The sequence below is a fragment of the Megalobrama amblycephala genome, linkage group LG19 (genome assembly GCF_018812025.1).
Source record: "Megalobrama amblycephala isolate DHTTF-2021 linkage group LG19, ASM1881202v1, whole genome shotgun sequence".
Lineage (NCBI taxonomy): Eukaryota > Metazoa > Chordata > Actinopteri > Cypriniformes > Xenocyprididae > Megalobrama > Megalobrama amblycephala.
The window spans coordinates 15,811,975-15,827,632 of record NC_063062.1 but is presented as its reverse complement, the minus strand read 5'-3'; the positions used below and the strand labels follow the sequence as shown (position 1 = coordinate 15,827,632).

Here is a 15,658-nt window from a genome sequence, read left to right as displayed (position 1 = left end):
ATTGAGGCAATAGTGATAGAGCCTTGGGTGCTGAACTTTTTCTTCATAAATGCAATACATTTTGATTTATAGATGTGAATCTACAATGAGGCGCCAAAAAAAAACTTTAACAAATAAATAAATATTGTCTGATTACCTGTGGTTTTCATGAGTTCACACTTACAAATGATTGAATAGAGTAATATATATATATATATATATATATATATATATATATATATATATATATATATATATATATACTGTATATACTAGTTTAATTAGTGACACTCAGCTTACATTTTAAAACCTTTATGGCAACAATATGGCAACATTTTATTTTGACTATGGCAACATTTGTATTTTAAAACCTTTATTTTAATATGGAAACATGACACATCATTCTACAATATTTCTATGATTAAATCACTGACTCTTCCCCATCAGCCAATCACTGTGTGTATACTCCATAGCAACGAGGTCAACCCCGCCCTTACTCTTAGCTTAAGACTTCAGTCTATTCCTTAGTAAAAGTTTGTCTCAGCAGCTTTGTGAATAGGTTTTAAGAGAAAACTCTTAGCTAAGAACTTTTACTGCTATTTAGGAGAACTCTTAGTGGTAAGATAAAATGTTTTGTGAATACGGCCCCAGATCTATATAGTTTATAGTCTGAAAATTTAGGCTACTAAACTATCATAACAGTGTAATTTTAATTACCTCATCTGTCGACATGATGCCGGTGAATCGTAGAGCTCATGCAAACATATTCACATCGCTATGATCAGATGCTTTCTCACCTCTGTCATGTTGGTTTTTATTTTGCTACTGAGACGGAAGAGCGACACATATTTGCATATTCATCTAAACGTCGCTCTCAGCAGCGTAGATGGCAGCTGGATGTTCGTTAACAGTATATCTCTGTAAAGGTATTTTTTCTTCCACATTCTGATTACTTCTAAACAAAGAACGAAAAAGAACTTAGCTGTGAGTATATCTGGGCTGGCCTTGAATCATGTTCAGTCTCTTGTAAATGATGTCAAGTTATGTCAGGTGCGAGCCAATAATGCTCCCTTCACGTGCTCTCGGAATTCTCATAAATATGAGTTTCCTAGGTAAAAATTGCACATGAATGAACATACATTCAAGTTTCGAAACTTGAATGCAATGGGCTTATAATCACGACTTCATAAGTGGAAATTATCAAATTTGCGATAGCGCGTGAAGGCAGCGTAAGTTCCTGGCTGCAGTTCACTTAACGGCCACCGGTATCGCTAATAACAAGGGTTTTTTGAATTATACATATAGCCCATTTGAACTTATTTTATCTAATTGCAAAGGCAACTTTTCTAATTTTTGTTGAAATACTAGTAAAATAGCTAAAAAATAAATAAGCTTAAAAAATAATAAAATCTATATAGAAATATTATAAAAACGAATAAAAAAATACAAAACAGTACTAAAGTTACTAAAACAATAAAATCTAATTCAAAATATTAACAAAAACTATATCAATGATACTATATCAGAGATGTTAAAATAACACTGCTATGAATACACTGAGACATCAATCACTCATGCTAATGTAAATCTGTTTTGCAAAACTTTTATAACAAATTTTTGTTCTGTCCAGACAATTTACAGATATTTTTAGACAATTTATGTAAACTATACATATCTCAAATGCTAGAAAGCTAGTATAGAAAACATTTCTTGCATGTGCAAATACATTCAACCAGTTTAATAAGAATCAACAAGTACTCAATAAGTATCAGTGGCTCATTTTCAGGCTGAACGTGATAGTATCTGGAGGTGGAGAAATTCTGACATCTAGTGGCGATAGTTATATAGCGAAAGTAACAAGTGCTTGTGGAACACTGACATCTAGTGGTTGTAGATGTTATTACATCACAGAATACACTAAAGCTGAAAACGTGCAAAAACAACGCTGATTAGTAGTTGGTGTTATCACGCTATCTTAGAATTTAGGCTTAACATGTTTCATATTTCCATGAAATGCAGCTCTGTGGTGGTCACATTTCAGCCATCTTTGTAAGCCTCTATCAAATAGTAGACCACTGCATTTGCAATTGCTGAAAATATCAACAACAAAACATCCCAAACCAGTTTAAGATGGTTTGCTGGTCTTATCCTTGCTAGGCTGGTTTGTTAACTCTTATAACAGTTTTCCACAGGTAAGGCTTGGAGACCAGTTTGGTCAGGCTGAGAGATATGCTAATTGTTTAGACCCTTTTCATCAGGGTGATGCCTAGAACCATCAGCCAGGCTGATAAGAGACGTTTTTTTTTTTTTTTTTTTTTTTTTTCTTCATAGTCCATTGCACATGTGAACTGAGTACAGTTTGTCATGGTAAATACAGACTTTGGATTTTACCAATAAAAATAAATAAAATAATTTAGGGAGATATTTTGAAATCATGACAGGGTTGCCAGTGGGTGTAGTCCATTTCAGACTCAGAGTATCACTGTGATTTGTTGATGACAGCCTTATATACTGAGCTTCACTGTGAGATTACTAGACTTGCACATGCTTTAGAATGCAGCAGTCGCCTACTCATGGTCTAATAATTCTGTCACAAGATGTTTGTGTACATGTGGGATTAGACCAGCTGAAGTTTCTCTCCACGTATTTCACCAGCTCATTGAAGGCTATTGGAGATGGCATCTGAAAAAAAGGACACCGGTGTAGTTTTGAAGGATCAGGTAATGCTTCAAAGTGTGTCAGGTGGTGTCCTCCTGCTGATAGCTTTTTCTTTTTTAAGGTTATTGTCTTTCACTTTTTTTTATGAATGCATGTGTTCTTTTTGAGGGTCAGTGCTGTTTATCAGCAGAAGGTATACAATTCACAAAAGTATGAATGGATTAAAAACTGCGGTAGAAAGTTAAATAAGAAACTTTATTATTCATATTCATGACTATAATGCACAAGTGAACAAGAAGCATGACGTTTTTCCTTACAGAATGTATTTCTTCGAATCCTCAATCTTCGATCTGTCAATGCTGCTCTTGAATCCATTGAGAAGATGTACATCAGTACGAAACAGTCTCATCCCATCATAAGGTCTGTGTGTGGGCTATATGAGAAGGGTGTGAGTAGGGCTGGTAGCTTGGCTTTATGGAGTATGCAACCTGCCCTCCATGTACTGGAGCCCCAGCGTAAGTCTTCAAATCTTTTGTACTATTTATAAAAGTCATTATGCCATTACACTGGGTTAACCCTCCTAATGCATTAAAGGTCCCGTTTTTCGTGTTTTTTTGAAGCTTTGATTGTGTTTATAGTGTGCAATATAACATGTGTTCATGTTTCGTGTGTAAAAAAACACAGTATTTTTCACATAATTTACTTATCTGTATACCGCTGTTTCCACTGTCATAAAAACGGGCTGATGACTTCCTTGTTCTATGAAGTCCCTCCTTCAGAAATACGTAACGAGTTCTGATTGTGCCAGCGGTTCCTGTGTTGTGATTCGACAGCAGTTTTGCGCATCTTGCCCGGAAAGGTCACGCCTCTTACCATAACGTGGAGATGCACGCGCTCAGTGTTATTGTAAACATGTCTTTAATTTTACCCTATCAATTTGAGCCGGAATCAGACCCGGTGATTGGACTGCGGGATGAAAATAACAGCGTTTCGACGACATGGCGACAAACACACTCTACAAACGCAACTCTTGTGTTCCTGTGGGCGGAGGTTAGTCAAAAAACTGTTTTAGTGACGTCATTAAAGAAGGAAGTAGAGGGATGTAGTCCAAACTGGCCGTTCGATGTAGGCGACTTCTGTTAAATAAAATATCTCGCTTGGCATTGAACTTTGAGCTTTAAAATTTTACAGATTTTATTTATACTCTAACAACAACATTACACACTAACTAAAGTTTGAAACATGGGATCACGAAGAACGGGACCTTTAAAAAAAACCTTATATACACCTTTTACATTCCAGGGTGTGTTTGGACTCAGTGGAAGCTTATAAAACAGACATAACTTAATATTTTTCAACTAAAAACAAAGTGTATCTAATCAGTAACTTGTCATTAAAACCAGTGTGATGCAAGAAAAGATATATAGTGCTTCATTTGGGATGCAACTTTAGCCTCTTTCCTACACTTACACACACATTTTTCTGTAATTAAAATAAAATGACAAACAATATATTAATGTGTTTGTAGAGCAAAAGTTCATCGACCAAATCAAAGTCCCTTTCAAGGAAAGTCTGTTCACTCGGCGGCCGTATTTGCAACACCTCCAGGCAGCTATTTCGGGCATCCAAAGACCAACGTTGCGTCTCAAACGACGCACTATACACAATGTACTTATGCACTAAGTACTCATCCATGTAGCGTGTGAATTGTACATGGTTATTTTGTCATTTAACATTGGAGTCTGATCCCCCTCCCCCTCTGCTACGTAATAAAGCTGTGACAGTTGAGTGCATGAAGTGTCCAACATTCCACGCTACGTTTTTCCGTTAATTTAGTGCATCATCCGGGTATTTAGAAGTGTACTTTTTCTTTTTGGAATTTTCAGTGTGAATATATACATATATGTGTGTGTGTGTATTTTAACCATCTTAACACACTAGGCCTACAAAATTTCATCTTCGTACTATGAATGTTTTTTTTTAAAATGTATGTACATTATATATATATATATATATATATATATATATATATATATATATATATATATATATGATTTTGTTGTCACAGGCCAGTGCAATGTGTCTAATACCAAATAAAACAATTAGCAAGTAAGTAAAATGATCAGTTTTTACAGAATGTATTTGTTTTTTTGGGGTGATCAGTAAGAAAAGGAATGGAGACTGCAGTTCAGTTTCTAGTTTGGCAATAAATCAGTCAGTAGAATATTGGGGGGAAAAAAATGAGTAGCCTAATATTTTATTTTTGTATTGCAATAAAAGTCTGTTTCAGGGTGATATCCACTTCAAAAGTGGATATTGATGCTCCTGTGAGGGAGACTCTGTCTAGACACAGTATGACTCATCAATTACTTCTGTCATGTCCACTAGTGGATGCTGTGCTTTCAGGTCAATGTCTATAAGTTTAGTGACCTGTTTATTGCACTGGATGTCTCTTACTTGACAAATTCGATTTCATTTAATAGTGATCTTATTTTATATTAAAAGATAACGGTAACATATTTGAACAATAGGTTACTAATAAATATAGGCCAAGTTTGGTTTCCAAATATTAGTAACCCTGGAAATGTCTTTGTCTGTTTTTGTCCTCCTGTGAATTTTGTACCAATATATTTATAACTTGAATTCAAATACAAGTTGAGAAATGCAATGCAGCCAGGGTTATAGTCTGGCGTTGCAAAACTGAACTCTGGTTTGTGATTAGATCAATAATTGGGCAATAATGTTAAATATTTGAACCCTTTAAGGACCCACTTGAGCATTACACAAGACTAATCTGCTGAGAGATGTAATTACATGTTACTAGCACTCTGACTCGCCACTGATTTCCTTTTGTAATGAGCTAATGGATAAATATTTCATAGTCTGGTGCTGCATAATCCACATTCAGTATATGTTACAGCAGCATTATGAAAACTTGTGTTATATATACAGTATTTTAACTGAATTACACTATTCTGTTTTTTATATCAGATTTATTTGACTTTTTTTATATTCATGAATGAAATCACTACTGATCAAAAGTCTGGAGTCAGAAATAATTTTATTCAGCAAGGATGCATTAAATTGATCAATAATGAATTCATTAAGAATCCTGGAAAAAAAAATGTTTCTTAAGCAGCAAATCAGTATATTAGAATGATTTCTGAAGGATCATGTGACACTGAAGACTGAAGTAATGATGAATTAATTACATTTTTAAAACAGAAAACAATTACTGGAAATTGTAAAAATATTTCACAATATTTACTGTATTTTTGATCAAGCCTTGGTGAGCATAAGAGTTCATTAAGTTCCAAATCAGTTCAGCAGTTATTTCAGAAATTGAAGGTCAGCCTCATGAATTCTGCAGTTAATAAGGCTTAGCATTAGCTGGAAAACATTTAGAAAGAGTCTGTTCATATTTGCATTAATGAAAGATGTGTTAATAACCTATATATGTTTCACCCTTAAAGGGTTAGTTCACCCAAAAATCATCATTAATTACTCACCCTCGTGTCGTTCCACACCTGTAAGACCTTTGTTCATCTTCAGAACACAAATTAAGATATTTTTGATAAAATCCGATGGCTCAGTGAGGCCTGCATTGACAGCAAGATAATTAACACTTTCAATGCCCAGAAAGCTATTAAAGACGTAACTAAAACAGTTCATGTGACTACAGTGAGAAGTGATGAGAATACTTTTTTTGTGCGCCAAAAAAAAACAAAATAACAACAATATCTAGTAATGGGCCGATTTCAAAACAGTGCTTCATGAAGCTTTACGAATCTTTTGTTTCGAATCAGGGATTCTGAGTGTCAAAGTCAAGTGATTTCAGTAAACGAGGCTTCGTTACGTCATAAGTGTTTCGAAATTTCAGTGGTTCACCACTGGTGGGGGCGTGACTTTGGCAGTTTGGTACACGCTCCGAACCACTGATTTTAAACAAAAGATTCGTAAAGCTTCGAAGCTTCATGAAGCAGTGTTTTGAAATCGCCTATCATTAGATATTGTCATAAAGTCGTTTTTTTTTTTTTTTTTTTTGGTAATGGAGGCCTCACTGAGCCATTGGATTTTATGAACAATATTTTAATTTGTGTTCTGAAGATGAATGAAGGTCTTACAGGTGTGGAACAACATGAGGGTGAGTAATTAATGACAGAATTTTAATTTTTGGGTGAACTAACCCTTTAAGCAATAAAATGTTAATTCTCTGCATGTTTTATTCATAGTTATAGCAGCCAATTCAATGGCCTGCAGAGGATTGGACCGCCTGGAGGAGAAGGTACCGGCCTTGCAGTCTCCACCTGCAGAGGTAATGTCCAAAACTGTTGTCTTAATACTGCTTTAAAGTTGTTAAAGGGTTAGTTCACCCAAAAATGAAAATTCTGTCATTAATTACTCAACGTCATGTTGCTCCAAACCCTAAAGACCTTCATTCATCTTCATCTTGAAATCTGTGAGCTTTCTGGCCTCCGATAGACTGCAACAAAATGACCACTTTCAAGGCCCAGAAAGGTAGAAAAGACATTGTTAAAATAGTCCATGTGACTACAGTGGTTCAACCTTAATGTTATGAAGCGATGAGAATTCATGCGATGAGTAATTAATGATAGAATTTTCATTTTTAGCTGAACTAACCCTTTAACTGGATTGCTTTTAACTGTGGGCAGACATTTAAAATGCAGGAACTTTGTTTGCTTCCTCTACAACAGCTGACAGCAAATATCAAGGAGCTGATGTCTTCAACTTTGGAAACTGCCAAGGATGGTATCGCCGGTCCAATCAAACACACCTCTAACGTTATGTTGGGCAAGGTGTCTACTGGGTACCAGCAGAGCAAGAATGCTATAAGTAACGGCATACAGTATGTCTTTAACAGCAAGCTTGTCTACCTGGCCGAGCAGAGAGCCAACAGGGCTCTAAGTGTGACGGAGAACCTGTTTGAATATGTCCTTCCTGTATCTTCAGCTGAAACAGGTACTTGAATAATATTTTATGCTTATTATAGCCCTTTTATTCCTGCAGAATATGGGTGTACATTTGTGTGAATGTTCCTCAATTTCTCCTTTTGTGCTCGGAAGAAAATCATATCAAATAATGTCAATGCATGTGCTTTTAAAGCTAGACACTAGATGTCGCCACAACATGATTTGTTAGATAACTTTGGATATATGTTTCACTCTATTTTTCTCTCTATTGTTGAACCATGTCTAGTTTAAGGACGGTAATTTCTCCCACATAAGAAAAAAAAAGGCATGTTTTGATTAATCATAATTATGAAATGTTAAAATTACGAGATGTCATAATTATGAGATGGCAAAAAGTAACGTAGAGTTAACATTTTTATGTCATAATTGATTTTTTACCATAATCACAACTTTTATGTCATGATTCCTTAAAGGATTTTTTCTTATGTGGCAGAAATATGCTTCCATACTAGTTAAACCAAAGTCCCTTTAAGACAAGTCATTTCACTCGGCGGCCATCTTTGAAACGCCTCTCGGGCATCCTGGGCATCATGCAATCTCTTTGAATGGGGAAACATCAAATTCTCCAAAACTGTTCGCCAACCTTACGATTAAATTTCATATTTGAAATCAACAATGAAATCTAACAACAACCAGCTCATAAATTTAGTTTCTAAACGCTCAAATCATGACAAAAAAACTATTTTTCAGGCTGGATCAAGCTAATGCGCATGCGCAGACCTAAATGCGCGTATTTTCGGAGGCGCGCGTCTGACTGTTTCTATAGAAACTGGTGATTCTAACGGCCGCTGAAGTGACGCGAAGACTTTACCAGTCGGCGATTGGCTCTTATTTAGAAGGCGGGACTTATTCCGCCATATTGCGCGTTACACTTTCTCCCATTCAAAACAATACGAGTGACAACGTCTTGTGTTATTCTATAGTCTTTGGTTAAACCATCCATTTAGCAATTCTATTGTGTTAAATGTAAACATTGTCTTTGCAATTCTATTTTTTTTTTTTTTCTGTCAAGCACAGTAACAATGTTTTACTGTGCTGTGGACTGTATTGTTGTGGTTCAAGTATTAGAGCCACAGATAAAGTTAATATAGAGCTCTGGATTGAATAAGTGTTCATCTAGTCTAGTGACTCATTGCCTGGAAGAACTATAGTAGCCTTGTTTCCTCTTTGCTGTCTGTTTATTGTAATATTTCATCTTTAAGTGTCCACTGTGTGTCTGTTCCTCAATGGAGATGTGTCCGGTGGCACGTATTCGCATTCATGGCTTCAAATTCATGGCATCTGTTAATTGGATGTTTTAAATAGGGTGTTTCATCACATCATTATTTAGTATCTCTTCCTGTTGTACTTAAATGGTTATTTTTATATAGTCCTCAATGTCTGACAGAACTGAAATATTCAGGCTTTGAACTTTGGCTCTTTTTGAATTGGTCCCTAGTGCTTCACTCTCAGTGTTTGATGTCTAATAAGAGGTTTCACAGTTTAAACATTTAAATACATATCAAATAATAATAAAATGTTTATGATTTTTAGTATTTTATTGATGTATTAGACTAATTTTGTCAAAGATCTGATTTCTGAGAGACAAACAGCTATTTGATTTGCACTGTGCTCAGTTTACACTCATTCACTTCACACACACATTAGCCTATTGCGTAGTAATTTTAGCGATTTATGTAATTTTGTGCTATCCCTCGGCTCGGCTCACCTGTTATTCATCAAATACGAGGATTGACTGACTACTTTCCCATACACTGGAGTGAGACCATGGATGTCTTTTGAGCTGTCGCGATCTTTCTTTCCAATTGCTTTCCCTGGAGTCTCCCGTATTTCACACCAATCTCCCTCCCGTTTTGCTATTTCTCCTGGGAAACTCCTGGAATTTGTATGGCCCAAACCTTGCCCATTTGTAACCTCAACCTGGCAACCTACAACCCCGTTGCGCTGCACAGTCGACGCGAGAAGTTAAATCAAGGCAAGCATTACGATAAACCACACAATAATCGAAAATGGGCTACTTTCCCATAAACTGGAATGAGATCATAGACATCACGTTCTGTGGCGCGTGACAGCGCCATCAGTTCAAGCAGAGCGCACGAACCGATCATCTCTTCTGCTTTGTTACAACATGAAATAAACATGAATGAACATCTGAAGGTATGTTGAAAGATACAGTAAAACTTTAACAAATCCGAATCATGTCTCATGTATTCGCTCAACGAGTGTTTCAACCGCGGAAATACGTCAATAAAACAGATTGTAAAAAATGTCACATTTACCTCAGAAAAGCCGTTCAGTGTCTAAAAACTACAGCTAAATTAACTTATGGGGGAGCATTTTGCTAAATATATGCACTACAGGCTATGTCCCTTATTTGTACTTAACATAACATGTATGTTTGAATAAATCCGTTTTATGACAGCCACTATTTAAATGTTTAATGAAGGAAATGTGAAATGTTTATGAAGGAAAATCATTTTCAAATTATGTTTTTATATTTAGCTTACAAATCGACTAATTTTAACCTTTTAAAAAAATAATGATGTACCAACTGTTGCTCCTGTTTACAGCATTAGATATTTTTTTCTTTGAGGAAATTTGCCATGTAGCCTACCTTATAGGCCCCAAATTAATCAATATTGAATCGAAGGTAATCAAATCAAAATCAAATTACAAGCTCCTGAATCGAAATCAAATCCAATTGTGAAATGTGTGTCAATGCCCAGCCCTAGTGTCTATATATATATATATATACATATACATATATATACAGTGGTGTGAAAAAGTGCTGACAAAGTGAAGTAGACCAAAAGATCCTCAAAAGCTACACATCATGTTGAGATCCAAATTCAGGAACAAATGAGAAAGAAAGTAATTGAGTTCTATCAGTCTGGAAAAGGTTATAAAGCCATTTCTAAAGCTTTGGGACTCCAGCGAACCACAGTGAGAGCCATTATCCACAAATGGCGAAAACATGGAAGAGTGGTGTCCAGGAGTGGCTGGCCAACCAAGTGAACAAAATATATAACACTGGCCTAGTGGTTTTTGGATATTTTACTGCCAAATTCTTACATATTGCACCTTTAACCTCTTTTGAGTTTGCAGGTATGTAGAAAATAATTGTTGCAGGTGTGTAGAAAATAATTGTAAAAACCCTGCATATGTGCTCCTTATTTATTTATTATTTTGACGGTTGACATAGGAGAAGCCACACTCCCGGACTGTGCCTCAAAACTTCTGACACTGCCAGAATTTTTTCTGAGGTCAAATTTGTTCACAGTGGTCATTAATCGGCTGTCAAACATGTCAAACTAGCAATCAAAGACTTTGGCACAGAGGAATCTTTTAGGATGGCCTGGTCTGCAAATTGTGGCCAAAGTCATACAGTGTGAACCCGACAACACCTTTCTGCTCAGACAATGATTCCTTTAATTCTTTAGAAACGGAAATGTGAAGTTTCCTGTGCACAGCTCTCTTTGGTTTATCCTTTGTTTATCCATGAGTGTGAAAGTGTGTCGATTGTGGTAATTTCTTCTTCACGTGGCCGTAAAGAAGCAGCACGCTGCCGGTTATTTCTATCCCAATACAGTTAGAACATTTTATTCATGCTTGTGTCTTTCTGTGACCATGTTTAATGGTACATTCAGCAGAGGGAATCTGTTTAGTGTGTGTTTTGTCTGCCTTTGTAAATTGAATTGGATTGCATTTAATGTTGGATATTGAGCGAGAAGGCCTGAATGCTTCTGTAGCCCTGAGCTTAGTGGTTATGTGTGTCATTATCAAACTGGGTGATGTTTGTTCTGTTTATACACATAGAGGAAGTGCTTCCTGAGGAATTTCTCTTTTTAACCCTTAGATCATCTGAAGATTTAGTGCTTTCTTTACTTCCGTCATCTTTTTGTTTTTGTCATTTTACTAGCCTGCAGGAATAGGGTATATTGTCACAGTGAAGCCTGCACAAAACAATTCATGGAAAAAATATGAAAAACAAAAATCATAGCATTATTGTAGTCAACAAAAATTAAGTAATTAGTAATTGTATATATTTTTATATTTATTTGATCGAAAATACAGTAAGAATAGTAACACTGTGAAATATTATTACAATTTAAAATAAATTTGTTATAATATATATATTTTAATATATTTTAAAATGTAATTTATTCTTGTGATGTCAAAGCCCAATTTTCAGCATCATTACTTCAGTCTTCAGTGTCAAATGATATTTTAGAAATCATTCAAATATCATTCTGATTTGATGCTCAATTATTAACCCATTTTAGCCCACCGGCAACTATAGTTGCTGCAGTGCATGGTTGTCCTTTTCCTTTTGTACGTTTTTTTCTAGATGTTTTCCATGTTTTATTTCTCAATGACATGCAAGAAAACATCCAAATAAAGGATTTCAAGAACAAAAAAAAGGTATTGACTTCCTTCCTGTGACATGAGGCTGTCAACTTCCAACCCCTACTTCCAGGAAGCATAGCGAAGGCAAACCCTCCCAAATAAAAGTAATTTTCATGTTAATATTAGGAATTTTTTGTTGACATATATATATCTACGTAATCATGAGGGTCTCTAGAATCATCCAAACAAAACAAATCTTACAAGAGATCTATAGTTTTTTGTATACTTAGTCAAAAGTCCAAGCGGCAACTATAGTTGCCGGTGGGCAAATGACTTGTAAGTACATATATCATGGGGAAATGGGGTATACTGTGTTTAATGGGTTAATAAATCAAGGTTATTTGTCTTGTTTAGTGCTTTTTGCTTTCATAATATTTGATATTGTTATATATTATATATTTTTATTTGTTAACTTATTTATTTTTTAATTTATTTATTTTTTGTTTGTTTGTTGTATGTGACCCTGGACTACAAAACCAGTAATAATGGTCAATTTTTTGAAATTAAGATTTATACATCATCTGAAAGCTGAATATATATATATAAGATTTCCATTGATGTATGGTTTGTTATGATATGACATTTGGCCGAGATACAGATATTTGAAAATCTAGAATCTGAAGGTGCAAAAAAAATCGAAATATTGAGAAAATTGCCTTAAAGTTGACCAAATGAAGTCCTTAACAATGTATATCCACTCACAAAAAGAATTTTTTATATATCTACAGTAGAAAATTTACAAAATATCTTAATTAGGATATTAAGTAAAGATCATGTTTAATGATTTTTGGTATTAAAGAAAAAAAATCAATAATTTTGACCCATACAATGTATTGTTTGCTATTGCTACAAATATATCCATGCAACTTATGACTGGGTTTGTGGTCCAGGGTCACATATAGATGTAATTTTTTCTAATGAACAATGTAATTTAACTTTTTAATTTACAATGCTCTGTTGGAGCAACTTAATGGTTGCACTTTGTTCTGCACTTTGTTCCACCACTTTAAAACAAATGAATTTGTTGTTTGTTTTGTTTTCATATTCAAGAGATTATAAGTTAGATGCAGCTTTTTTTGTGTTCACTTCGAATGATCTTCAACTTTGATTGATCTGTTGATCTGTTGAAAGCAGTTATTTTGAGTTAGATGCATAAATGTTCTCCTCCTATTCAAATTTTACATTGAGGGGTGCATACAACATATTTGCCCACCGGCAACTATAGTTGCCGCACATTCAAACACGTTTTTTAAGAAAAAAAAACAAAAACCTGGGGAAAATAAATGCAGAACATGTTCACATAGGACACTATTAACAGGACTATATGCATGAAACCATTCAGAAAAATTTGGGCACAAATGGGTTAACAATTATTATATTATTAAATATTATATATATATACTATTATTTATAATATATAATATTATTATATATTTTATTATAACATTATAAATGTCTTTACTGACACGTTTGATCAATTTCTTACTGAATAAAAGTATTAATTTTCTTTATATTAAGCAGAAATATTAAGCAGCACATTTCATAAAGGAATTTAACCGCTCTGTGATCCTTTTCGCAGTCATCTGTTGTCACAGAGAGTGAACAAATAAGATGTGTGTGTTTGAATCTCGATAAGAGAACATAAAAGCAGTCTAAGTACCTCCCTTCCCCTTATTGTGTCCTCGCATAAGATGTAAGAGCACTTTTTCTTTTTTTCCAGAGGATGATGGGAGTATGGCCGGGCAGGCGCCTGATGTTGGAGCCTCTGGCCCGAAGCCCAGCTTCAGCAGGCTGAGAGAGCTGGCCGGCACCGTCTGCAGACGTGCCTTTGAGAAGACAGCTGCACAGCTTCAGCGCTCCAAACGTCAAGGTCAGGAACTGGTCACACAGATCCCTGGCGTGAGTCCCCTGGTAAGCAGCAAACAGTATTCAAGTGTTAGTTTGTCCTTCCAACTAGTACAAAATGTGGCTTCAGTGCTGAGCACATGTTTCTTTTTGAAGTGCTTGGTTATGTAATTCTCTACAGCTCTTCACAGAGCCCACAGCAAATTAAGGGCCATCTGTGGTGTACGTCTCCCTCGTTTTGGAAACCGCAGTTCTGCATACGGCTCGCTCAATTAGTACACTTAGTACACCAAATTACTATGTATCCACACCCTGCCAAGCCAGTGGACTCAAACAGAGAGCACGGTAACTCGGCGCATGACCCAGCACATGCATTCACTCCCTATTTCGCTATGGCAGTGTTGTCAAATGGCCAGTTATAAACACAGCTGTAAGGACTGATCAAGCCAGGGATTTTCAGGGATTCAACTTAAAAACTTAAGCCCAGTTTAGCATAATAAATTAAAAATAATAATAAATTGGCTGTACAAATCATTAATAAATTATACAGCCAAAGAATTAATTGGCTGTACAAGTCATTTCAACTTTTTTTTTTTTTTTTTTTTTTTTGAAAAATCTTTTTTTTTTTAAAGATGCTCACTAAGCCTGCATTTATTTTATCAAAAATACAACAGAAATATTGAGAAATAATATTACAATTTAAAATAAATGTTTTCTATTTTAATATATTTTAAAATGTAATTTGTTCCTGTAATGGCAAAGCTGAATTTTCAGCATCATTACTCCAGTCTTCAGTGTCACATGATCCTTCAGAAATCATTCTAATATGCTGATTTATCATTTTATCAATTATCAAATTATCAATTTATCAATTTTGAAAATGGTTGTACTGCTTGATATATCTTTTGACATTATAAATGTTATATTACTGTTACTTTTGATGAATTTAATGCATCCTTGCTGTATTTATTTAATTGTATGAATGAATGTATTAATGTATTCATTTCCTTAAAAAACCCTCCAGACTTTTGGTAGGTAGTGTATACATTTTATTTGCATGAAAGTATATACTTTTTATACGCACATCTATCGCCTGTACAAAAACTAAATAATTTAAAAGCAATAAACATAAAAAAAAAAATTTGATGTCTGTGGTGTAAACATTGATTTTGTGTTTTTTAAGGTTGAATATACCATGAAGACAATGAAGACTTTAGGAGGTGTAATACTGGGACTCCCGAGCTCTGTGGCAGCATTTCTGAAAGATGGACAACAGCACAGTCCTCAGAAGGAGGTGACCAATAATGAGCATGAGCAGCTCAAGGTTAGTGGGTCTTTTCAGCATCTGTAGCATCATTGCAAATATTTACCACTTACATAAACTTAAACTATTGACCTTTTTTGCTTCACTTTAGTTCTTTAGTTCATGAGGAGAGTAGTAAACAGATCTCCATAAAAGCATAAGAAAAATAGTTTGTTTGCTTAAAGGGTTAGTTCACCCAAAAATTAAAATTCTGTCATTAATTAGTGAATTAACTGTGCAAAAAAAAAAAAGCTTTGAAGCTTTACGAATCTTTTGTTTCGAATCAGTGGTTCAGAGCGTGTATCAAACTGCCACGTGAACCATTGAAATTTCAAAATGTTTCAATGTTTCTGATGTAACAAAGCCTCATTTACTGAAACCACTGATTCGAAACAAAAGATTCGTAAAGCTTCGAAGCTTCATGAAGCAGTGTTTTGAAATCACCCATCACTAGATATCGTTGAATAAAGTCGTT

At 34.9% G+C, this 15,658-nt stretch overlaps 1 protein-coding gene across 3 annotated transcripts in view; it reads left to right on the top strand.

The window, feature by feature from the left end:
- The first annotated feature begins 666 nt into the window (after nt 1-666).
- Nucleotides 667-15,658, top strand: part of plin1 (perilipin 1) — a 25,549-nt gene continuing 10,557 nt past the window's right edge. The window contains exons 1-7 of one of the 3 annotated variants that reach the window (XM_048169114.1): nt 667-905; nt 2,635-2,699; nt 2,957-3,152; nt 6,870-6,952; nt 7,353-7,617; nt 13,756-13,946; nt 15,064-15,204. In XM_048169114.1, the coding sequence (XP_048025071.1) occupies nt 2,655-2,699; nt 2,957-3,152; nt 6,870-6,952; nt 7,353-7,617; nt 13,756-13,946; nt 15,064-15,204 (921 nt within the window). In that variant the 5' untranslated portion in view covers nt 667-905; nt 2,635-2,654. Of the gene's footprint in view, nt 906-1,828; nt 2,172-2,471; nt 2,700-2,956; nt 3,153-6,869; nt 6,953-7,352; nt 7,618-13,755; nt 13,947-15,063; nt 15,205-15,658 lie in introns of those variants that run through there. The other 2 variants (XM_048169115.1, XM_048169113.1) reach the window with 2 other exon arrangements.